This window comes from Centruroides vittatus, unplaced genomic scaffold (genome assembly GCF_030686945.1).
Source record: "Centruroides vittatus isolate TY-2023 unplaced genomic scaffold, ASM3068694v2 scaffold_386, whole genome shotgun sequence".
Lineage (NCBI taxonomy): Eukaryota > Metazoa > Arthropoda > Arachnida > Scorpiones > Buthidae > Centruroides > Centruroides vittatus.
In genome coordinates this window covers 4,104,688-4,131,898 of record NW_027122706.1, presented here as the reverse complement: position 1 = coordinate 4,131,898, position 27,211 = coordinate 4,104,688, and the positions used below count along the sequence as shown (strand labels likewise).

Sequence of the window (27,211 nt, the reverse complement as noted above, 5' to 3'; positions counted from 1 at the left end):
ATTTCGCAGATAGAAAGATATAAAAGAATAGTACAAAATTTTAATACAAATATTATAAATTTATTCCTACGGGACTAATTTTATGAAGACTCACAGAGAAAAGGTTTCAAAATGATATCGATTAATTTTTCAGCTTCGGAAAAAATTATCGTTTAAATACATTTATTAAAATATTATGGTTAATTCGATACTTTTCATTTTAAAATACTTCGTTAAAAATTCAAATATTTTTATTTTTAATGAAAAATTCTTATTGTCAAATATTTATTAATTGCTCTATAAATATTAAACACACATTTCACTAAACATATTTCAATAAAAATTTTTACAATTAAATAATTAAAAATTATTTTAATCATAATGCCTACTTTTCTATTAGAGTTATTAATTTTAAAAATAAAACTACGTAACTAAATTATTGTCACACACGTAGTCTACTTATTTAACAAATATCTGCGAGAGGAGTTATATAGAGCCGAACATATATTTTTTACTTCATAAAGTTTATATTTTTGACGATTTCATAATAATAATAAATAACAGCATAATATGTTAGATTAGTCCATAATAAATTATAAAAAAAAGTGTTCTTAACTTGTAAACCGAGAAATACTTTTTCAGCTTATAAAATAATAATCTCTCACCATTATGTAACTGTGATGTAATAATAAACAAACGACGTACTTAATAAGAATGACTTTGATAAAGTTTTACAGTCAACTCTAACAGCCAACATGGATGTCGGATTTGGTTTTACTCTACCCAATTGGCTTATTCTACTTTCTATGGTTGTCATTCTTTTTTATATGTAAGTATAGGAGGCAATGTTCTTTATAGTGTATAGTAAGATCTAAAATATTATTTCACTAGTTACCAATAAATTAATTTAGGAAGTTATTAAATAATAATTGTATTGTATTTAATTTTTAAAGTTTTAGTATTACTAGAAATCAGAATTATCTACAAGTCAAAGATACAATAATACGTATTTGTCGTTACTTCAATGCAATTCAAAGTAACTATTAGAATGTTTTTTAATTTTAATATAAAATATTCAGTTTCTGAAAATGAAAATATTTGACTGTGTTACTTTATATTTACTTTTATTCTGTTTAGAAAACTACCTTTTAAATTTCTGTTATCGCTAAAATAGATTATTAACAATCGTCATAATACATATCGAATAGAATGAAACAAATATTCGTTTATAGTTTTTAAAATTTAAACGGTAAATATCTGTTTTAATTGTAGAAAAAAGCTGTTCGACATTACTATCACTGAATATAATTTGATATCTGATAATGAGATGACGCAATTCAGAGATTGTAAAAGAAAACAATTTGAAGGTCTTTTCTTATCATAGAACTTTGATAAAATAATCAAACAGAAAAATGATAAATACGCGCATGCAAAGTTCTATTTTCTTAAATGTTTTATTAGATTATTAATGAATTAACTAAGTACTATTTATTTATAATTAACGCATATGACCTATATATGGCTTTTATCACATTTATATAATTATTATGCGTTTGTGAGATTTAAAACAATGTTTTATACTACTTCTTCTGTTTTTGTTTTTTCCTATGTTTATATAGGACTAGCATTCTCATCTGTAATCTGTCTTCTCCACTTTTCTCTATTTAGTGTATCCTCTCTCTTTCAATATCCTCTGCCATTTTCTCAGCTTCGTTCTTCCCAGTTTCCTGCTCCTATCACTTCCAACTAAGGTTTCTCTAACGGGATCCCGGCTGTTTTTTTAATCCGGGAAATTTCCTGGGAAATTCTTCTTATCTCGATAAGGGGCCGTCCATAAATTACGTAAGGGGATTTTAGCCATTCTGGAGCCCCACCCACCCCTGTGTAAGAAACCGTAATATTTTCTTTGATCCCCCTCCCCTTCTCTATCTTACGTAATATTTAGGCATAATTGTATAGAAAGATTTTAACGAAAATAAAGTTTTTTAATGAAACCCTAAACACCTTAGGTCCAAAATATATAATTATTAATTAGTTGATTAATATGTACTCGTACTATCTATATCTATATATATTATATATTATAAATAATATAAATGGACGTGTTTGTGCCTATATCTCACCCTGCAGCCAAAACTACACATCGCACATGAATGGTGTTTGTATGTGGTAGTATCCCAAGTCTCCCATCGTGCACTATGGTGGTTGCGTCTCGGGATAGTCTATAAGGGTGTGGGAGATATGGGGGGTTGAAAGTGGTTGACTACAAAAATGTATGATGCTTCAATGAGAATGTTCCAGTTTTTTCTAGAAATTTCCGGAACCTAGAGGTGAAATTTGGTACACGGTTAGGGTACGTCATGAAAATGCACACTAAGAAGGGATTTTTCGAAATTCCCCCCGCAGGAGAAGAGGGAGAGCATTAACCTGAAGAACTGCATTAACAGGAGAAGGGAGAGCATTAACCTGTACTATTTTAGATGAGAATTTTTGCATTTAACTACGTTTCAGTAGGGTACGTCATGAAAATGAACACTAAGAAGGGATTTTTCGAAATTTCCTCCGCGGGGGAGAGGAAGAGCATTAAGTCGTAACCTGAAGAACGGCTTCTAATGTACTATTTTAGATGCGATTTTTTGTTTTTAATTACGTTTAGTCTTCATTGAGTACTTAGGGGGTATAAATTGATAACATTTCAGACATTGATATAAATAGTTTTATATATTTCGATTTTTTAACCAAATGTTCGAACCGTTTTAAATTCGAATTTGTTATTGCATATTGGTTCGATTATAGAACGATTGTAAACGTTCCAGAAAATTTATCAAATTAAAAACAGTTGGTTTGATTCTCAGCAATTCTCCAGCGGTAGGTGTTATATAACAATTACTATGGTTGTTGAAATATTAAATGTAAATAGGGTTTGCTTGCAAAATCCGTGCGAGCGAAGCCGTGGGTAACAGCTAGTTATTTATAAAAGACTATGTGAACAAATTTAAAAATATAAAAATTTAATAAATTCGAATGAACAATTTATTTTAAAAGCTTTATTTTTTAATTATTAACAATCTTTTTATTATTATTATCATCAATCAACGTCATAATATTAATTTTTATATTAATTTTAAATTTTCACAAAACGACGCAAAAAACATTGACGAATCGACCAGCTAGTGCACGTGTAAACAGAAACTTCATACAAAATAAAACAAGAGATAATAGAAACCACATTCCGTTGCCATATTGGATACATCTTGACTAAAGCCAAGAAAATAAACTACACTCTGCTAAAATGTGCTCGGTGCACCAGGGACTAAATCGTAAACCTTATAAAACTCTATGTAATGGGGCAACACAACCAATGATACTTTACGCGGCCCATAGCTGGAGTCATGTAACTTGTAAAAATTCAGTAGCAAGTAAATTACTCTCTCTTCGAAGACAGTTTACCATCAGAATTTCAAAGTGCTGCAGAACTGTTTTTACTAATACCTCTCTGATTCTAGCAGAGCTCCTTCCTTTGCCACTATGTACAGTCAAACCTGTTTTTATGCGGTGGATAGGGACTGCATTAAAAAAACGCATAAAAAAATCGCACGAAACTTCACGAGTGGCTATAAAAAATAGTTTTCGCAACACAATTAAAAAAATATTTTTTTTAATGCAGTCAATAGAGACCGCATAAAAAAGAGTCTCACATAGAAAATAACTCAAAACCGTACGAAATAGAATTTATTGACAAACAGATGTCAGCACTTGACTGCATCGTCTGGTCTATCGTCTGTTTTACATATTTTTGTCCAGGTAGTGTTTTTTTGACTTAAAAAATAAATTATTTCATTTTTCGCATATTCATGCAATAATATTACTATAATAAGTTCATTTATGCTGTAATAAGTTTATTTAGCTATAATAAGTCAACGTGAGACATGACGAATCGCACGAGACTAGTCGCCAACTATACCGCACAAATAAAAAAATCGCACAAAAAAAAACCGCACAAATTAAAAATTCGCATTAAAAAAAATCGCACAAATATAAAATCCGAAACGAAAACGAAAAAAACGAAAAAAGACCGCATAAAAAACAGGTTTGACTGTATATCCAGCATTATATTAAAAATCTTGTAAATAAGATAACTTTTGTGTTTGTTCGTGGCCATACTGACATACTAGGAAATGAAAAAGCCGACTTTGAGGCTAAGTCAGCTTCAAAGGACACTGACTTGGACTACACTCACATCCCTCTCTCACGCAGCAGCCTTAAAAATTATATTTATGACAACGCTATGCAAAAGTGGAATCAATAATACTGTAGTTGAGCAGTAAAAGTGGTAGAATAACAAAACTTTATTTTCCTAGTGTTGAATGCAGGTTCTCATCACCACTTAGAGATTTAACGTTTGCTACTGCTCAACTACTTATTGAGCATGTATAACCGGACAGAAACTGTTTCTTGCTTTTGCTCTCCAGAAAACCTAGACACCGTCCACCATATGATCTATTATTATCCAATTTACGATCAAGATAGACTTATTCTAAAATTAAAAATCTTTACGCTTGGTTTTAGGTGGCCGTATCCAGTCGATAAGCTTGTTCAGAAGCCACTGTTTGATGCTTTATACAATTATGTTAAAAAATATGGAAGATAAGATTATTTATAATTTCTAGTTTTACATTTTAGTTTTCACTAAAAGCCGAATACTAATTTTATGTTTACTTCGTATCATGTATTTCGGTTTATGTATACTTAGTGTTATACACCCATAGGAGTGGTGCACTTATTCAAATAAAAAAAATAAACAGATAGAAACAACTACACGGCCTTTCTCCCATGATAAAAAAATGTGTCTGCTAGCGTTATTATTCTATCACATCACACTTGATGGCGTTAGTACAACGAGCGTTCTTAATAGAAACCGCCAAATTAAAGCCAAATTCAAAACTCCACCACTCAACATCAAAAAATAAAAGTAAGAATATTACGTAAGACGAGATCTATTACCCCCCTACCCATGAGTAAGAAATCGTAAGAAATCCTTGACCCCACCCACCCCAAAATACCTTACGTAATTTATGGACGGCCCCTAAATCCCGAAAATTTTTTAAAAGTTTACTTTTCTTCTTATTTTGTGTTAAGGTTGAGAAAATTTTGCAAATAGAAAGAACAATTAACTCACAAACTGTCAGAATACATTTGTATTTATTAATTTTAAGACCGTTTATTCGCTTAAATTTTTTCTTATTATGGCATGTCGCAGATTGTCAATAATTAATATGTAGCCTATTTGTGGCAGGACTCCGAAAATTCTTTACTTGTCAGAACCCTGTAATATCTAGAATAATTGTGCCAATGCTGTCTTAATTTTTAGCCATGCACAGTAGCTTCAATAACTGCATTATGCCAGATTCTGAAAATTAAACAAGAATACAAACGAATATTGAAGTCTGCAAGTATGAAGCTTTTCTTCATAAACCTGATTAAAGCCAAAAGAACTGTCGAATTATCGGGCTATAAGCTTGATATCGTTATTAAAGCAGCAGAGGTAGACAAAACAAGAATACTAGACGGTAAAAGAAGTAGCTTACTTCAACGCATCTCGAAAACGAACTAGAAATCTTTGAGGCTACAAGTGAAAAAAAACAAAACACCTGCCTTCTCTTAAATGATCGGAGTATTGACCATCTTTCCTTTTTAAAATATTCTTATGAAAATTTACAGTAATATATTGTATTATGTTTTATTTAAAAAATAAAATTTACCTTCTAAGTTAGAAGTTAGGTCTAAGTTCATTTAAAAATTTTTTAACTCAATTCAAAGGCATTTTTTTTTCTTTTGTAAGCAGTTTCCAACAAACTTTAATAAATTTTTCTATTTGTGAAAATTTTTATGTAATTCAAAGGTAATTTTTAATATACATCTTAAACAGCATTATTAATATGATTTTGGAAGTTGCAAAACGTATTAAATTAAATTTTAAAATGAAGAATAATTATAGCATTCGATTTAAAGATATTTTGTATATCTTAAAAATAATTAATTATATCCCGGAATTTCCCGAGATCCCATGAAACAGTTCAATTTTTTCCCGAAATCCCGGGACAAGCAATAAACCGGGAAATGAGAAACCCTACTTCCAACGTACGAATCCTTTTTCTAACATAATTCTCACTTCTTTCCACATGTCCAAATCATCTCGAGCTACCTAAAGTAGTCAATCTGGTGAATGCTATCTCCACTCTTGTACGACTCGTATTATAAGCTGATTCTCCTTTTTGAAGTAAGTGTTGACTACTGCTAAGCAAAAGTTTATTTGTAATAGGGTATATCTGTTATAAAAGGGGAGTTTCAGTTGTAACCAACATAATTGATTTTGGTATATAACAACATATTAATTACAATATATTGACATCTTATTCATTTTGTTTAACATTATCATACATTTTCAATATTATGTACTTAAATAAAATCGCAAATCGTGTAACGCAACTACAAGAAACTTTCTTGCAAATTATATAAATTATAAATAATTACAATTTTGTCATTATAAAATTTCTTAATATTTCCAATTGTTTATCTTGTTCATCGCACGGAGGTTGTATCTATTCAGCAACATTAATGTCTCCCTATAGAAAAACAAATCATAGGGATATATATATCCGTTACTATATAAGTATCCTGGTATTGGAATAAATCACAGACTTTGTCAGGTCATAGCCATCTTTGGTATCTTGAGATAGGGTTCAGAAGTATTTGGATCAATTATGCACTTGATACAGTAACCTCGGTGGTTTAGTTGATAATATTTCTTACAATTTCCTAATTTAAAGAAAACTTTTTAAGGAGTATCGACAAGAATAAGCATAGACTGAGTCTGTTTTCAGTTTTTCCTATTTCCATGAATTTAACTTTTAGAATAACTATTGTTTCTTCTATCTAATTATAATTAACTTTATAATATCAGCCAGTTCTTTATCAAAAAACCACGCAATTGAACTACTTTGTCTAGATTAACATCATATAATTATTTTATAAAAGACAACATAAAATATACATCTCTTATAATAATTCTATTTCCATTAAGTTTTTCTTGTTTTGCTATTGATAGTAGTTTTTCCTTCTCATTCTAGATCTCATACATAAATCTGAAGTAAGTATTATTTTTTCCTTCTCTTTATTACCGAATTTACCTTTCTTTTTCCACAACTCCTTAATAATCAAATTTCTATCGTATGAGGAATTTAATGGTATATGTTTGGTTTCACTGTTGGATAGTCTGATCAAACATTCTATATAACTATTAGTTAATTGCAAGTCCATTTTAATGAAATAATTAATTTCCTTTTCATAATCAATCGAATTAAACGGAAAATAAATAATTATTATATTTTTATCATTTCTCTCGTTAACTAGTTTGTCTATTTCATATTCTAACATACCTTTTAATTGGGAGTCATTCTTGGATGTTTCCTCTAATTCTTCTAACTTTTGAGACAATTTTGTCAATTCTCCGTGAAAATGCTTATTTTCCTCTTTCAAAGAATTGACCTCTGTTTTAATTTCTTGTAGTTAAATGTGAAGCTGTAGGAATTTATTCTGTATTAGCTCGTATATCGAATTTAAAGTATACTGTGGCACTTCCCGTACTCGTGGCTCAGTATCTCTTGATGCTTCGAAGTAATCATAAATTTTCTTAGCTCTCAAGGTCACAGGACTACTTTCGTTAAAAACTTCCTCTAATTGATGATAATCTTCGCTCGTTGTATCACTCACTTGCCTTTCTTTTTCTTTTTTCCTTTTCCGTGAGATTGTTCTTGTAAGGTCTGCGTCGCCCCTTCTTTGCATATCTTCTTGGCTCATCTGTTGAGGAGATCGAGGCAAAGGATTTGGATTTGACTCAATCCCGGCAATTATTAAAAACACGTAATTAAGGCCAGAGATATTAACAAATATCCAATTCTTTAACTCTGACATATTTCAACTTTTTACGGCTTTCCAATTCACTCAAAAACTCAATTATCAAGCTTCGTCAAAAGTTCACCTGTACATCCGGCGGCTAGCACACCACCTTCCTACATTATAAGGAAGGTACGAAAGTAATTGCGAAACGATACAAATGCATCGGACAGTTTTTCGGCTACATTAATAATTAAATTTTAAGTAATTTGTTACTAGAGGTAGACGTTAGGCGCCATCTCTTACTAAATTTAATAATTACAATAATTTAATAAATAATGTAAATTATTTATTAAATATTAAATTATTATAATTATTAGCATTAACTAGTAAGGGTCGGGTTTCAGATGATTACATTTGCAAGGTACGAAAGGTTGAACTCCTTCCACATTTCTCGGAATTAACCCAATAATATTCAATTAAAATTTTAAATATTTTATTTATACAGCACCAACCCTTCTTACACTTTCTTCACTAATTCAGTTCTTTTTCTTCTTATGTTAATAATTGAGTTGAAGTGAATTAAAAATACTAAAAGGCTAATTTTTAGGAAACAGAATCGGAAACGGATTAAAATTGCGAAATTAATAAACATAAAATAATAAACGTAGTTAGTTATCTAATACATAAAAAAATATTTAATTTATATAACGTTAAATAAGACTTCTAATTGTTAACTCGTTGAGAATAGATTTAAATACAGTAAAAGGATACCTGTCTTTTTAAAAAATATCCTACTATTTACAATTATATTTTAAGAATAATTTAAAAAGGAATTGTGTAGTTTTAAAAAGGCATTACAATCATAAACATTATCAAGCCTCTCTCTTGTATTTTATTTATTAAGCAAAGTAATGAAGACATTATTAAAAACAATAGGATATCACAACTCGCGAAAAAATATTTCGATTTAGAAAATGTACTGTTTCTAACAATTAAATGATGTCGAATCTTTTATTATTTTAACTTAAATGTTAATTTTATCAAATAATATGGAAATTCATTGAAATCTTATGTTTTCCTTCGTTAATTCCACAAATGTTTCAATATAATTGCTTTTCACTTTAATATGAAAAAGTGTTTTAGAATAAAAATAATAAATCTCTTATTTCAGAAAATAATACGCTTTATTAAATCTTTTATGATTATTATAATTACGTAAATGATTTAAATATTTAATGTGGATTACAATTTAGAAATTAAATAAAGCTAAAGAATATTTTTTTTATTTTCAGATAAAATAATGCATATAAAATACATTTTAGTACTCTGTATGTTCTAACATATACAAATTACTTATAATTTAATTACATTACTATTATTTATAATATTAATTAAGTTAATCAACAAATAATTTGATTCTTTTGTATGTTTTAATTTTATAGGAACTATTTGTTAACAGGATGTAAATAAACTGCGTGTGCACTTGCATAAAATTATATATAATAATATATAAAACTTTTTTTATTTAGAAATTAAGAAATGCAATTTTAAATATTCATTTATTTCGATTTTCATGTATTTTGTTTTATTTATTATAGTTACGTGGATAAAAAATTCAGGTACTGGAAAGAACAGGGAGTTGAATCAGAAACAAAGCTTGAATTTGTAACGGGAATGATAACAGCTTTACGAAAGGTAAATATTTTAATATAAATATATATATATAGGCCTACATTAAAAGCAAAAAGTTCCATCAACGCCAATCGAAACCGAAACTAACACTTTCGAAAGTGCTATAAATAGCGACTCAACTCTGCTGTTTGAAATATAACCAAATCAATCAAGACGAACAAGTATTTTATCCACACACATCCACGAAATATTATGTTTCAATTGATTTGATTTTAATTTTAATTAATTTATTAATTATGTTTTTTTCATTTAGTTTTAGTTTCAGTTTCGGTGCGAAGGCCAGAGTTTTAGCCTAATTATTCTTTTTAAATTCAATTATTACTTTTAGTTTTAAATAACTGGTTACCTATTGTTAAATTAAACAGAATTATTACAACATATTGATTTATGTAATCTTTGTATTAATAATAACCCAGTTTTCAAACTTAATAAGTTCAGGATTTTATCTTATGTATTTTCTATAATGTTGAAATTAAAAGCCAACTTCATTTCAGTACAAATGTGAGAAAAAGGTTAAATCTGTATTTACAGTGTAAAATAAATTTTGTTTTTTTTTCTCGTTCTATTCTAAGAGTACCACTCAGATATTAAATTACTTCGTCTAAATGAAGGATTATTATTTGAGAGCTTTCGTTTGAATTCGTAAATAGGTATTCTTTTGTTCACCAAGAAGCTCGTACTAGTGTTTCCTCGTAAATTTTATTAATTTTATTCGTCACATTTGGATGGTGCGGTAATGATTGTTGCCACCTCGTAGATATTGGTTTTTGTTGTTTAATCACATTTTGTTTTATAAATTTATTACTGTTTGAATGTTCTATAATTTAATTTTTACTAGACTTTTATACATTTTTACAACTGTGAGCACTGCTAAGTTATTAATAAATGGGTCTCATAAGTATCGTAAGAAGGAGCGAGAATGAAAACTAATTTGTTGACCATAAGTTGGAGCCAATTTTGTCCTGTCTGTTTTAGCAGAAACGAGAAGCATGAACAGTAGAATCATTTATTACATAACAACACTATTTGTACAGTACTTTATATACTATTAATAAAAGTCGTTAGTATAGAATTATTAATTATTGAAAGGAAATATTAATTATGTCAGTTGTTAAATTGAGAACGGAAGAAAAATCCAGCAACGAGTTGCGTAACATTACCTGCAAAAAATACTTATTTAAGAAACACTGAGAAAGAGTAGCACGAAGCTAAAATTGTGTATGGTGCCATCTTTTGTGAGATGTTATTTTAAAAAACTTTTATATTATTAACTATTATGGCAAATAACTTAAAAATGGTTTTTAAAACATTGTTGACGCCAACACACAAACATGGATTTTTTTTCGTCTGTTTGACTTTTTTGGATTCAAGGGTCTTAAATCCTCAAGATTTGCAAAATATCCTGAAAATATAATTTCACACAATTTCAATACTTTTTCGTGTTATATACATATCAAGCCGGGAAAGTAAGCTTAAACTTAAAATCACTAAGTCAGATATGCTCGAAGTTAAAATTATGTGTGCCCCATCTATTATGAGATTTAATATTATTTAAGTACATTAAAGAGAATTCTACGTGGACGTTCATATCATATTTGACACCTTCAGAAAATCGAAGTTATCAATACTATCCATATAACTTAAATATGAGTAAACGTCTTAATATCCAATCTACTTCTCAAATTGAATCCGGTGATATTCTGTTGCAAAAATTCCCTTCCGCAATCGTCTGCCGAAACTGGAATTGTAAGAAATAGTTTTACAACATGTTGTAGTTGAGATCTCAGAACATAGTTCAAAAGATTATTTCGTTATAGAAAATGAATATATTTTTTCGTATACTTTAAGATTAAAAAGTAAGAAGAATAGAAAGTCTGACTCCATCGTTTTTTACAATTATTTTGGAATAAAAGGAAATGTTGAAATTAATGCTTTTAACACCTGAATTTCAGTTGTAATATCATCCTTTTCAAGTTGTATTGTGTGATAACTCTCTCGAAAATGGCGAAAAACGGCTTCAGCTGGATCAGCAACTTTTTCAGATATATCTGTATTTTTGAATATTGAGAGAGAACAAAATAGAATTAATATCTTTTATGGTTTTGGAATTCTTCTGTGTGAGAGTCTTGAAACGTTGCTTGAATATTTTCCGAAAGATTGTCATCAAATTTCTGATACGCAGTTTATGCATTATGACAAGACGTTTCTGTCAATTGCAATTCATGACTATGAAACAACACATTGTGATGCATATTCCATTACTTTTAACTGTTTAAAATGTTGAGGGTAGTCCATTCATTTTTTGAGATATCCTCTAAATATTCGCAAATGTTGTAGACAATACACTTAAACACAACCTAATTTCTTAATAATGGACACAGAACTTTTAAAAGGTAACCACTGCGAATGTAAACTTGTTTAAGTCTCTTCGAGGATTGAGATTCACCAGGTACTTTTTCTAATGTTTTCTTAGTTAATATTACACTCTCAATTATATTTGAGTTTATTTATTAAAAATATTTTAAGGAAGCGAGGAACTTCTATTTAAAAGACAAGCAACTTTTCTTAGTTAAAATTATCCATGTAATAAGTATTAAAACCATCCAGTTACAGAAAAATGCATCACGAATGTTTTGCTAGTTTTCAGAACATTCCTGTGCGGTTTCCCTGTGTATTAACATTTTAACATAAATAATTTAAACACTGACTTTCAATATCCATATCGTTAATAGATTAATCATTTTAAACAGTATCATTTTAAACGTGTTTTTCATTCACGTGAGAAGCACTTATCCATTTTATTACTAGATTGGTTAAAAGAGGATATAAAGGTCAGATGGTATTGACCACTATATCCTCATTTGAATTCATCTTTTTCTGGGTATTTATTATGTGTGTATATCTTTTAATTTTACGTTTAAACATATTATCGTCATATTTTAATATTTTATGTATTAATATAACAATTATTATTATTGCAATGTTCTGCTACTACTGAATCTTTTGTATTTTAGTCTAATTGCTGGTTAATATTTTTTAACCTTGTTTGCAAAGTTCTTCCGTTTTCACCTATGTAAAATGTTTCTTGAAATGCACAAGATATGGAATAAACTAAATTTTTCTTTTTAATAATTCATTTGTTGATTTTTTAGTTTATATATTTGTTTTAATTTTTTACTGTAGTCTGTTCTCCTTCTGAGATAATTGTTATATTAAAATTCTATGCTAGTTTTTAAATTTTTTCAAATAAACTTTTATAATACTATAAAACTATTTGTACGTAACTATTTTTTATTGTATGTTTTTATAATTGGTTGTCCAATTTTTATTTTTTATTATTTTCCTCAAAATCATTTATTCCTTAATTAAATATTTTTTTCAGATATTCATTTAACATAAAGTTCTTTAATAATTCTATTATTTTAATATTTAAAATGATTTTATTTGTCGTCTTTTTTTATTATTTTTTCTCTTTTTATATAATTATTTCAATAAATATTTTAAAATTATAAGTATAATGGGATGAGAATGTGTACGTCATTTCCTTAAGAATTTCTATGATAAAAGTAATTGATGAAAATAAATATTGTAATTATTGTAATTACTTTTTTGGTATGTAAAATAAATATTCTCTATTTTTAATATTTTTTAATGAACTAATACATAAATTTTTTTCAGCCGTTTCACGAGATTATTCTTGCTGCTTATAAAAAACACGGTAAACTATTTGGGTGAGTCAATTTTTTAATTCACATTCATTTATTTAATCATAAATAATCTGTAATTATTGAATTAAAATTATTTGGCTTTCTATATTATAAATTACACATAATTGTTTTTAAAAACATTTAATGTTATTCTTCTAAAATCTCTATAAACTAATTTACTTTAAAAATTTTCAGTTTTGTATATTCCTTAGTTTACTAGGTGATCTAAATGTTTAGATTTTAATATTTTGCGAACCAAAATAATTATAACAAGTCATCTATATATATAAATGAAGATATTTGTTTGCTCGCTGTGCGCGTCTAGGCCATTCGACCAATTGCTACGAAACTCAGCAGTTACGTTCACAACATCTCACCCCAAATTATCCATTAGATTTCTATTTACAGTATATACCGATTCATTTCTGTCTACATTTAATTTACACGTAGCTCCATCGATTGGAAAAAACTTAAGAAAATAATAAACTAAATGTAATTCTTACAAAAAGGATATAATGTTAAAAAGGTAGTGTTAGCAGGTAGGCGTTGCTCGGGCAAAAATAACGATAGCGAAGATTAAGATTATTACGTTATAGTCACAAAAGAAAAAGAGTAATTTCCTCAACAAACTAAGTACCGAATTTCTAAAGAATTTGAAAATCGAATGTTCTAATATTGTTCGATTTTCACGACGTGTTCTGATTATATCGTTCGATTTTCATCGAATGTTCTAAAGAAGAAAGGTCGAGAAAAACCAAACTAATGTGTTTAAACTTGAAAATCGAATATGTTCTAACATATTACTCTTTTTCTTTTCTTTTTCCCCTTTCCAGCGCCCGTAAATCTTGCACGTCGCTTTCTCTTGTTCTCCATTGTTACTTAACACTTTGGTACTTAAATTTGGTACCCTATGTACCAAATTTCAACTTTCAACTCCTAACCGTTTTAGCGAAAATTAAGATTATTTCGTTATATTCAACCTTACCAGTTTTCACAGAATGCAAGAATTGGGTCCTCCCTGTTTCCAGACTAATTAGAGATTTTTTAGATGGGTCTAAAAATACGTTCGATTTCCCGCAAAAACGAAAAAAACTGCATCTGCGTCTTGCACGTCGCTTTCTCCTAACAATTCCATTGTTACGTAACACTTCCATTGTTGACACTTCCATTGTTGACACTTTCATTGTTGATGAAAGTGTTAAGCCTTAATCCTGTCCCTCTCCCCCGTGGGGAGGAATTTCGAAAAATCCCTTCTTAGTGTGCGTCCTCGTGACGTACCCTAACTATGTACCAAATTTCAACTTTCAACTCCTAACCGTTTGGGACTTGAAAGTTGAACATGCATGCCAAAACGGAACGCAAGCTTTCTAGGTTTTCTTCACTTTAGTAATGCTTAAATTGGTGTCAGCTTTTCATGAAAGTCTTCTCGGTATGCATCCTCCTCGGCAGATCGCTCACGTATCGCGTTGCTGTAACCAAATAAATCAAACCAATTCTAATAATTTTTCTATAAATACGATATTTACGAGAACATACTTAACTACCACGAAACCTGGACAACTCAGCCATCTCCTGATTTCATTCATCTTCTCTTATTAACTCATAAAACCATTGCACAAACTACCTTCACTGATACCTCTTAAAGATGTTTTAACGTTCAGTCAAATAATGTACCGTACGTGCAACAATTTTAAGACACAAAGTAGCGCTAGAAGTTTTTTCTGTGCGGATATTTATTTTTCCTATTTATTATACTACATGGTGACATTGTTTCATTCAAAATTTCTTGTAGGTGTATAATGTGCACTTCATCCACTCACAGTACGTTCATCTTCTGTGTGTATGTAGTGAGTTTGTGATTTTTAAATACTTATGATGAAATATGTTAGCAGGTTTTCCGTAAAATATCCAAAATTATCGACTTTTCCTCAGAGTTACAAAAATATTAAATTATCCTGAAATTAGCAGCGTTTCATACTTTCAACATTCTTACGATAATGCTTTTTACAGATAGAGATTGAACATTTACTCCCTAAAAGCTTTACTGTTACTCTAATCCCGTATTACAGTCTGGTTCCAAGCTTCTCGAATTAGAGAGATTCAACCTATAATTATAATCTTTGTTTCTGGTGTTTATATTCATAAATATAGTATAACATTTTCAAAACGGAACGCGATGGTAAGTGCTGAAGTTACAGAATTACATTTCTAATAACGTATGAGAAGAGAAAGTTGTAAAAATGTTACAACACACATTTAGAATTTTTTATCCTCCAATGTAAGTGTTTTATTATTTCAAATACTTATTGAAAATGCCGAACTTTGTAAAACCCACGGACTGTTTTAATTGTTCTACCTCAAAGGACATACCATTTTCTAGGCAGCACTTAATTTATTAATTGTCATTAGATTAATATTCAGACTGTACGAACTTCCTTAATTATAATTAACAACAATAAATTATATAAAACTAATTAAAAAATTAAGTAAAAATATTAAAAATAAATAATGCATTAAAATTGAAAATTATGTAAATGATATACCTTTATTCCGAAATTCAATAAGATAATAAATTGACAACAATTTTTAAATTAACTAAATGAATTAGCTTGAACTCAACAATATTTTCGTTTAATATATGTTAAATTTCGAAAGTACGATGTAATTAACTATTTAATATTTTTTAAATTATATAACATTATATGAAATTTTATAATTTACTTTTTACGTCAACATTCCGATTCTAGAACATGCATGCCAACACACGACATATGGATATCTAAACCAGAACTGATTAAATACATCCTTGTAAAAGACTTTCCAACTTTTCATAATAGAGTGGTAAGATGTATTGATAATTATAAATAATTTATATGTGTATAATTATGGAAAATTTATTTTTAAAATTTGTGAATAACTTAACTTTTTACTAAAAGTTTTATAAATATTTTTGTGTAATTAGTGTATTTAAAGCGACTTTAAAGGCGGTATGCATTTAATAGATTGAGCGATATAAATATAACCTCCTTAAATTTTTATAGAAATTTGATTTTGGAGATGAAATTTTTAACCGTATGGTTAGTGTACTTATTGATGAAGATTGGAAAAGAGTAAGAAATTTGATGAGTCCGACATTTACCAGTAGCAGAATGAGAAAAGTAAAAACAATTTTTATTAATAAGATGTAAACTGTGATAATTAATTCATTTATTAAAACATATTAAACTATTAAAACATAGAAAATCATTTCTTAAGACTTGAATTGAAATTTTTGTTTTCAGATGGCAAATTTAGTTAAAAAGTGTGCAGAATCGTTAGCCGCACGTTTCAATGAAATCGCTGAAAAAGGAAAAAAATTTAATTGCAAAGAGTATGAATTTATTTTATTATCCTTGCTTTAATACCCCCAAATATATTATTAATTTTAACAGTTAACGAATTCATAAAATAATTGCAGACATGACTAGATTAAGCTGCTATAGTTCAAAACGAAACTTTTCAATAAATTGATGTTTAAGATATTATGTAATTACTTAGGTGTAAAAACCCAGTATATTCAGGAAATAGTGTCTCGCAGAGAGTATTACACTCTCATTTAATTTTTAAAGATCTTTGAGAGTGAAATGTGAGAGAGGAATACATTACAGTTTTATGTACATGTGAACTTTAATCTTCGTATAGTAAAACTGAAAATCAATTTTTATGATCTTTAAAATATTTTAAAGTCATTCCATAAATTTTTAACTAACAAGAAATTAGTGCAATAATAAATACAAACAATTTCCCTTTAATCACATTAAACGAACCAAACAATGCGTGTAACAAATACACCCTGAGTCACAAATCGATATTTGTTTCTTGAAATGCAGTTTCTAATTCATTGTTAAACGGATATACTTAAGAAAAACAAAGAAAAATACGGCAATTTCATAAATAATAATAAAAAATAATATTTATCACAAAAGGAAATGTTTATTGTATTATACCGTATAATCATTATTTATAAAAATTCACTGATTACGTGATAATTATTAAATCTTTTAAAGGTTAATAAGTGCATTTACTATCGACGTCACTGCATCAACTGCATTTGCTACGAAAGTGAATGCACAGGAAAATCAAAATAGCGAATTTGTGGAGAATGCTCGAATGATTGCAAATAGAAATATATCAAAACTAACGTTTTTTATGTGTAAGTGTTTATTTTACTTTTATAAATAAAACTTCGATTATGTGCTTACGTATTTATATTTTACTCCGTTAAAAATAAATAAGATTTTTTTTTATAAATATAATTCTTATTTAATAGTTTTCGTTGCACCAAAACTTGTTAGTTACTTAAAATTGGAATTTTTCCCGAGAAAAGTATTACAATACTTCCGGAATATCGTTTTGAAAATCTTGGAAGAGAGAAAACAAAAGAAAGTTGTAAGAACAATGAACATGTTTTAAAATATTTAAACATAAATTTTGTAAGACGTTTTTCATTTCTTATACAATGCGAACATAATTTATTGGTTAAAAAATTTTGCATCGTTTTTCCTTACAACGTTTTTCCTTTCCTTCCGCATGTTTTAAAATGCGCTTTGTTAAATGTGCACTTTATTTTAAAATACATTCTAAAACAGCTTAATTAACAAGGATGTTTTGATTGAAGATTTCGGTTTTGTTGATTTGCTAAGATTTGACTTTAAATCTCCTTAAAATACATAAAACATGCAAAACACGAATTAATTTTTATTCTTTTACTGTTTTAATCTTCGAAATTAGTATAAACTTTGCTGTAATTTTACGTTAAGTTTATTGGAATAAACGTGTTTAAAATTAATATTAATCACAATATAAGCTAATATTAATTAAACTAATTGTCATAATTTCTCTAATAACGAATTGTATGTCATATTCTCGCAATATGCTTTCTTCTGAAAGATGCCTTGCAATCTCTCGTAAATTTTTCAGTCTACTACTAATGTTACAATTTCTGTGCTATTAAACATTTTGAAAAACTTTGCAGCGCCTGCATTCGGAAGTGGCAGTAATTTGTATATACATAAGATCTTATTGCATAATGTTCTTCATTAATTAAGACATAAACATGATATATGTACCGGTATATTGGCATTTCCCAAACGTTCTAAATTTTGCTTTCATTATACTTAAGTAATATCCATACGTTACGTACCGTACGTTCATTTTCACATGATATTTTATTAAAATGTTTAAATTGTAAATAAACTTGACAATACAGCAAAATCATTTTGAAGTAAAATAATTATTTGTTTGATATTAACTAGAAAATAAATTGAAACATTTAATATCTTGTACAGAAAGGAAACGATTTTCTTCAATTGATGATGGACGCTCAAGAAGGAGTACTTGAAAACACCGCCGAAGACTTGAAAGAAGTAGAGAATGAAATAAATAATTACAAAGTTCAACCTAAACACAAAAGTATTGATTTTCTTTTCTTTATCTTATATTAATTCTTGTTGGTAATTTATTTCATTAATATTTTATTGTTTATTTTAGCAATGAGCCTCGAAGATATTGTTGCTCAGAGTATTCTTTTTATTATCGGTGGCCACGACCCAACAACAGCAACCTTGACATTCTTCTGCTATGAAATGGCATTAAATCCAGAATGCCAAGAGAAATTGTTGAAGGAAATAGACGAAACATGGCAAACACATGTAAATAAACTTGTTATTCTTTCTTGCTACAAGGATTTTAAATATATTTTTTACGTTTTATTTTATAATTCTAAATTAAAACTACTTAAACAACAGACTGAAGTGTAAAAGCGTTTGTTCAAACGAATTTAGAGCTAAAAATTTAAATTTACTAGGAATAGAAAGGTAAAATAACTGTTTATTTAAGAGATATGCATTATTCATTAATTAATTTGTAATTTAAATCAATTATATGGCTGAAGCATGCTTCTTCGCAATACGAAAATTAAAGGATATTTATATTATGACAAATTTCAATAAAGCTGATAAAATGACGTTTAGTCTACTCTGCTTATACAGTATTTCCCCTTTCTTGACAAACGATCATTTAAATAAAATAAGTTCTCTTTAAATCTTTCCGCCCTATGGGCACTAAGAGAACCTTTTACCAAGTCCAACGTGGGTTCGGCCGGGTGCTCAATGAGCTGGATGTGGATGAGAAAACAGAGCCAAATCATCCGGGAAAATAATGTCTATCAAATTCGGGCGTATTTATCGCACAGCACAGTTGTTATTCCGATTCCCAAAACAGTAAAGTAAGTTGATCCTTAACGCTTCCCCCATCCGGCGGGCGAAGAGAAAATTGCTGATATTATTGTTTCCTTTCTATATGATATATTATCTAATAATAGAACATCTAAAATTGAAATAATCATATTTCCTAACCATTAAAAATTTCTTACTGTTTTTTACTTTATTTTTTGTGGAAAGTTTATTAAACTGCAAATTTCAGGACAACGTGGATTTCGATATTGTCAGTAAAATGACTTATCTTGATGCAGTATTAAATGAAATTTTACGAATACACAATCCAGGTGTATCGTAAGTACAATATTTTTATTTTATAATTAGCCTGTTGTACATCTACTGTAGTAAAAAATAAATTCGTTTAAAATTAGGTTACAAAGAACAGCTTCTGAAGATTATAAATTACCCGAAACGGGTATAACAATAAAAAAAGGAAGTAACGTCATAATTCCGACACACGGTATGCATCACGATCCGGAATACTTCCCAGAACCAGAAAGATTTAAACCCGAAAGGTAAACATTATTTAAAATCTTCAAATTTAATTTAGATTTCTAGCAAAATATTTTAATTATGAATTATGAATTGTTTTTACCTGATCCATTTACAGATTTTTACCCGAAAATAGAGAATCCATTAAACCATATACATTTTTGCCTTTTGGCGACGGTCCACGTAACTGTATTGGGATGAGATTTGTCACTATGGTAATGAAAATTTGCATAGTTTACATGCTGCGTGATGTCAGACTAGTTGCCACGGAAGAAACACGGGTAAATATATTTTTTAAACGACAAGATGTAATAATTTTAATAGATTTATATAATTTACTGGAACAAATACGTTTGTATCAAATATTTCGTAAGAACCTATTGAAGTTCAATAGAAAAAAAAGACAAAATAATAAAATTTGTAAATATAATATATAATAGAAAAATACAATTATTGATAAACTTATTTGTAAATCAATCCTAAATAAATTTCTTTTAGTTTAAATGCCTAATATGAAGTTTTAAGAATAATAAAGTAAGCGATGATCATTTCATTTCCTTGAAAAATTAAAAAATACTTTGTGATTACATCGTTTTATAGCTTACCTCCAATCGAACTTTCAATCAAATTCTGTTCAAAATACTAATATTTATCCGAATAAAATTTAAAATTGTATTAAAATATGAACAAGCATTCAGCTCAATACATATCAATAATTTATTAATGAAAAATATAAACTTTCTTATGATTTCAAATTCACAAACATAAAATAAAAAATCTATCAACTAGTTGCGTGACTTTCTCTGCTGTTATCAGAGATTTTATTTAAAAATTAACTTTTATATTATTAATCCTAATATATAAATAAAACTGTGCGTGGCGCTATTTGTTATAAGAGTTTGCAATAAAAATTCTCTATATTTTTTAATTGTTATGAAATGGCTTAATTTTGAGGATAGAGATGATGTTATTTTTAAAAAAGAAAAAAAAAACATTAAATGTTAACAAGTAAAATCTTTAAACCCGATCCCAAACGAGATATGATAAATTCATACCACCAACATTCACATACACGGAATATTGTTTTTTGCCATTTATTGACTATTTTGAATTTAGTGTCAAAACACGGAGATTTTCAAAAATCTCGTAGAGTCAAATTTGATACGACTTCAATACTTCAATTATTATATATACATATCAGTCGGAAAAGTAAAAGACAAAACGTTATTGTTAAACATTCTTCATTATTTAATGTAAATGAGAAAAGGAGTAAAGAAACCTGACTTTTTTTTTAAAAGTTAACAAGCTAAAATTCTAATAATAATAGAGTATTCTTATAGTGAAGATGATAAAATTAAAATGAGAAGAGCCAGCAACGAGTTGCGTAATATTCCAGGTTGCTATTAGTTTTTATTTTAAGCATAACTTATATTATTGAGCAAAATAAATTAAATTGTGTGTGGAGCCATCTGTTATGAGATTTTGTTATTAATAACTTTTTATATTTTTAATTAACCCTCTTGCAGTCGTGGCAAAAAGCTTAATTTTTAGTGCAGGAATGAGTTTTATGAAAAAGTGTAAATGTTAATTACGAATAAAATCTGCATTAAGCCCTTCTCCTCTCTAGATATGACAAACGATTCCCTCTATCTCTCTCACAACCTCGATCTTTTATCACCAAAATTTAATAGCATCAATACTCCTCATATACAAGCTACCATGCCAAATTTCGTTTTTTAAACTTTCCTCTATCCTGGGATATTAAGCGAAATAGATACTAACGCACACGCACACCTACAACATACATACATATTCACGGAATTTGTTGTTGCATTTTTTTTAATTTTTAGATTTGGGTGGTCTCAAAACGTGATTTGCAAAAAACTCGGATGGTCAAGTTTGATTCCAATACTTTCCTTGCTAGGTATCTATATAGCAGTTGTAAAGTAAAAATAGAAATAGTAGAAATAAAAGTTAAATAATATGATGAAATTACAATTTTTTGTAATATAATTGAATGTTGATTTTAAGTCATGGCTGTTTTCTTATTTTGCATTCTGGCCCTTCAGTGGTTGAGTGAATAAAACTACTAAAACATTTGTAGTTGACACGTGGATTCACGACCCCCAATATGCTGGCAGCATAGAGTTTTCTATAGTTTCTGCATGTTTTTAACACCTAAATAGGGGTCCAGTTTTCCATAGAAATTGTTCTCAGGTTGCACTCCTTTGGCAGATCACCCAAGTCTTCCTTATACAGCTGTAGCCCATAAAAACAACCAAGCAAACTTTTTCATTCTGTCAGTAGCTATTCCACATTTTGATCGTACCCAAACACCTGATAGAAATATATGCTACTATGCCATCACAAAAAATAGGAAAAATTAGTCATTGGTTTTTGTTCTTTTTGTGTCTTTCACTTTGATAATAAGTGAATACGCCCTACCATTGCCTTCGAAGAAGATCATTGGAAGTGTAAAGTTATTTTAATTCAAGATTTGGGTAACTTTGAATAAATGCAAAATATTCCAGGCAGCATGCACTGGTTTATAAATAACCCTAGTAATACGGGACTTCCAATAGTTAATTACCAAAATATTTCTACTTATAAATTTTTTATAGTCAAACGTTTTTTGAAATCATAGTCGGCAAAATTCAAAGTGATATCCTCTCTTTTGACTATACCAATTTATTAGGAAACAATATTCTTACATATATGCATCTTCAATGTCAAGTTGTTACACTCAATAACAAATAGAAAAGTTAATGAACCTTTATAAAAATATTTGCAACTATTTGGGCTGCGATTTAAAAGAATTGTAGACCTATAAACACCCACTGTCGTCTGATGTTTGTTCGGGCGTCCGTGGGTTTTTCCGCTGTATTGTCTTTCCTTAATCTCGAGAACGGAGTTATATAGATGAAAGCCAAAACTAGTTTTGGAAAATTTTGGACAGGAGGCCCAATTAACAACATAAGAACTTTTGATGCAAACGGAAGTCATGTTATTTAATTCAAAATTTTCTCCTGAACAGAGTTACATAGATGACCGACATGACTCTGTTGTTAACGGGAAAAGTATGATGTTTTGTTTAATGATTTAGTAACGTAATTTATAATTTTTCTTTTTATTCTTTTATAGAAACCATTAGAATATTATTATGGACAAAATGCACAAGTGAAGGAAGTAATTTTGAAAGCTGAAAAGAGAACTCGGTTTCATTAATTTGATTGACAAAATTCCTGCAGTTACAGAACAACTATTTTTGTAATTTAAAAAGAAAATAATAATTGTATTTATAATTTTCTAATAAATAATTTGACAATAAAAGTCTACACATTTAAGATTTTATGTATATACATGATTATTATTTACAGTTGAATATACAAATATAATTATTGTATCTGTTATAATTATACAAATAATTGTATATACAGTAGAGTATACTGTACTACTGTACTACTGTACTACTGTACAGTAGTACAGTAGTACAGTATATACCGTTAATCGGAATCAATTGGGGACTGGGGTTGTTCAGATTAGTGATTTGTTCCGATTACCGATTATGTACGAGAAAATACATTAACCTGTCCGATGTTCAAATTTTTCTCCGTTGTGTGTCGCTTCGTGTTGAATTTTCGTCGATTTTAAGCCTAACGAAAATTTTTATAATAATCGAGGCTATCGTATCGTTAAAAATTATTTCTTCATTTTGTACAAACAAAATAAATATATTGAAGAATATAAAAACATGAAAATTATACTTTAGAAGTAAATCTAGTGTCAAAAACGTTCGATTCAGCACGACACAGTCCGACTGAAAATCGTTCCGATTACCGGCGATTCCGATTATCGGGGTTCCGATTAACGACTCTCTACTGTATATCGCATCCCGGCAAGAAAAGTGACACAACTCAAAAATGCAGTATTTGAGGAAAATCTACTTAAAGAATACTATAAAACTTATAGTATAAGCTGCTTTTAAATTTCAGGTGAGTATTTATGGCGGTAAATTCTATTATATTCTATAGTATAGTAATTATGGATCTGTAGCTCTGCTCTCGTCGAATGTGAATTATCAGTTAAATATAGGTGAGGTCTTTGAGTTATGTCACTTTTCTTGCTTTTCTAAAAACTTTGTTTTCTTGCGAGATAGAGATGTGATGCTTGTCGTAAACGTTGGGGCACTTCATACATATTTTTCAATGACATAACCTCAAAATTGCCATTTTTTGACTTAAGTCACATTTTTGCCTGGGTGCGATATATATACACAATTATTTGATATAGTTTATAAATTATAAATTTTAATTTAATAATGAAGCGTTCTTTCCATCAGATAAATAATGGAAAGAAATTCATTTTATGAATTATTGGATATGTATAGAGTTGTTTCTTAATTATTATATTCACAATGGGACACTAATTTTAAGGTAATTCTTAATTCATAAAATTAAAACTAAACTATTTACTCGAGTTCAATTTATGGAAAGTTTTTATGAATATGTTTGAGTAATATTCACGACATGTAATGCGTGTCTTTCATAAATCTTAATGTTTGGCAAATTAAAGTTTCAATCCGAGCATTTTACACTCGTATCTAAATTTACAAAAAATAAGCGTCGAAAAATTCAGGAAAAAGCAACTCGTTATCAGATTTTCAACTGTGACACGTGATCGATATTCTGCAAATTACATATGACTAACTAGAAGTGTCACCACTATTTGTCTATCGCGGTGAATATTTAATCGATGTATGTGTGTGATCCGAGAACATCTTTCGGCATGTCTAAAAAGAGAAAAACAGAAATTACGATACGAGAATAACATGTGTAAAAAAATAAAACGAAAGAGTTCTTACCATCGGAGATTTCGGGAAATATTCACTTGTATGGCCACATCGTCCTCTTCGTGGTAAAGTTGGGGAAGAAGATTCTTCTCCCTCGCAAATGTTCCTAAAAAACACAAATACAGTGAAAAAGCGAAAAGTTCATTTATTATCTAAGGTCAACATTATTACCTTTATCAGACAGAAGAAGTATAATCCGTCATTCTTCCCGAACAGTGTCATGAGAGGAGCGAAGGTCCTTACCTAGCCTGACCTAGCCAAAAGCTCAATCCTCATAACGCCTGTTTAGTAAGAATGGTCGGCCGAATGTCGCGTCCGATGAGGAAACGTCCGGTGGTCACAATCGCGTCCGAGTGTCACGTCCGGTGGTCACAATCGGGAGTCAAATCCGTTGTTGTCGACCGAGTGTCACAACAACGGATTTGACTCCTAGGTGTCCGTAGTCACATCCGACTAAGAGACGGTTACTTCCCGGTGAAGGTGTCATGTTCGGGTGAAAAGTAGTCCAATCCGGCAAGAATATCGCATCCGGGTGCAGAAGGATGAGTTGGGAAAAATCGAAGAGCACTAAGACAACTGCAGCCCCCGCAGTAACAAAACCACAGACACCACGGTCTCTCGACTTCGGCGGCGCTCTCCTCCGATTCCTCCTCATTCCGACTTCGGGAAGACAGTGGCATCCCTGTCGCGGATAAAGAGGCAGAACTCGACAAAACAGAAAGTGACAGCTCGTCCGAGTTTTTACTTCCTATATCCTCCCGAACAAGGTCTTTGGCCGGCCAAGTGCAATGGACCTAGAGTGTAGCGTGGTAGTATCCCAACTCCGTGAGAGTGCCGCGCAACACGCACTTGAAGAAGATAGTCACCCGCTGCTTCTTGCTCAACGGTCTCTTCCCACACCGAACTAATCGATTGTCAAGACCCCCGGCCTCTAACAACTGTTTCGGCGCGGTAAGAGTCCGAGAGACTGGTTCCGCGCCGTCGGAGACGGCCAAGGAACCCCCTCCCTCCGGCGCCACCGCCCTCCTCTGTCAGAACTTTTCCGGATCTACTCCAACATCTTCATTCTGTAAAAAAAATTGCAATTAATCGAGTGAAAACAAAAGCTTAAATTACGTCGACGACAAAAGGAAAACGTTCACTGCAGTTCCGTAAATAAATTTAAAAGAATCGAATCGACCATGGAACGATGGGCCGAGATATCTTCTGGCAACGATTCTTTCGGGAATATTAAATAAATTCTTACGTCTAGGGTGAATAGGGGCTAAGACTTACTTCAAAAACATTAATAGATCGGTAAGAGTAATTTAGTCACTGTTGTGTAAGAGTACACATGGACTCTTATGAAAAAACTATCAATCTTCCAGTTTCACAAACAGTGCGGAAGATGCATCACATGTAACTATAACGAATAGATTTACTGGTATAATACTAGTATAGAATTATTTCAGTCATAGTAAAATATATTTACTCATCAAACAATTAAGAAATTCCTTAAATTATCAGGAACAAAATTTACAAAAAATGTACTAAAAGTAAAAGAAGCACTTACACACAAGAAGCGTTAGTTTTGACATATTTCTATCTGAAATCATTCGAGCGTTCTCACAAATTCGCTGTTTTAATTTTCTTGTGCATTTAGTTTTGTAGCAAATGCAGTAGATGCAGTGAGGTCGATAGTAAATGCACTTATTAACCTTTAAAAGATTTAATAATTATTATGTGAATAATAAATTTATAAAACTGTTGATTATGCTGTATAATTCAATAAAGTTTTCCTTTTCTGATAATTATAAATTATGAAATAGTCGTAGTATTTCGTAGCTTATGTATACGGGTTTGATACTATGATTTACAAACTGCATTTCTCGGAACATAATCTCCATTACTACGCCGAGGCTATAAGAAATAGGTTCGTTTAACGATTGACTTTCCAGAAACTAATTATACTATAAAAGCGAGATAGTTTGTATTTATTATTTCAATAATTTCTGCCAGTTAAAAGTTTATAGATTATCTTAAATTATTTTAGTATATGATAAATAGAAATATTGTAGTATTCCGACTCTAATAAGACATTGCTTACTGCAAAATACAATTTTAAAATACGTAGCCAAAAAAAAAGTTTCGTAACATAATAAACTTTGATTTTCTGACATAACACCTTCATCCATTCTTGTCTTTAATTATTCTATAAATTCGTTAACTATTGCAATTATTTAAAATATATTTGAGGTTATTTATGCAATGTGAATAAAATAAATTCTTACTCTTTGCAATTAAATTTTTCTCTTTTTTCAGCGTTTACATTGGAACGTGAGGATAACGATTATGCA

The 27,211-nt window shown here is 29.5% G+C and overlaps 1 protein-coding gene across 1 annotated transcript; it reads left to right on the top strand.

Moving 5' to 3' along the window:
• Positions 1-681: 681 nt before the first annotated feature.
• On the top strand, positions 682-23,356 carry LOC136988891 (cytochrome P450 3A8-like). The gene is made up of 14 exons (XM_067286900.1): positions 682-808; positions 9,477-9,573; positions 13,249-13,301; positions 16,025-16,118; positions 16,319-16,435; positions 16,559-16,647; positions 17,324-17,469; positions 17,587-17,705; positions 18,605-18,728; positions 18,807-18,967; positions 19,740-19,828; positions 19,906-20,049; positions 20,145-20,307; positions 23,168-23,356. Exons 1-14 carry the CDS (start codon positions 735-737, stop codon positions 23,249-23,251), a joined length of 1,554 nt encoding a protein of 517 aa, XP_067143001.1. The 5' UTR covers positions 682-734; the 3' UTR covers positions 23,252-23,356.
• Positions 23,357-27,211: the final 3,855 nt, after the last annotated feature.

What these genes read in the sequence shown, in the direction of transcription:
- LOC136988891 (XM_067286900.1), top strand. Translation starts at nt 735, where the DNA reads ATGGATGTCGGATTTGGTTTTACTCTACCCAATTGGCTTATTCTACTT. An exon ending in AAACACGGTAAACTATTTGG is followed by an intron (nt 13,302 to 16,024) that starts GTGAGTCAATTT and finishes TTCCGATTCTAG; the next exon opens with AACATGCATGCCAACACACG. An exon ending in ATACACAATCCAGGTGTATC is followed by an intron (nt 19,829 to 19,905) that starts GTAAGTACAATA and finishes GTTTAAAATTAG; the next exon opens with GTTACAAAGAACAGCTTCTG.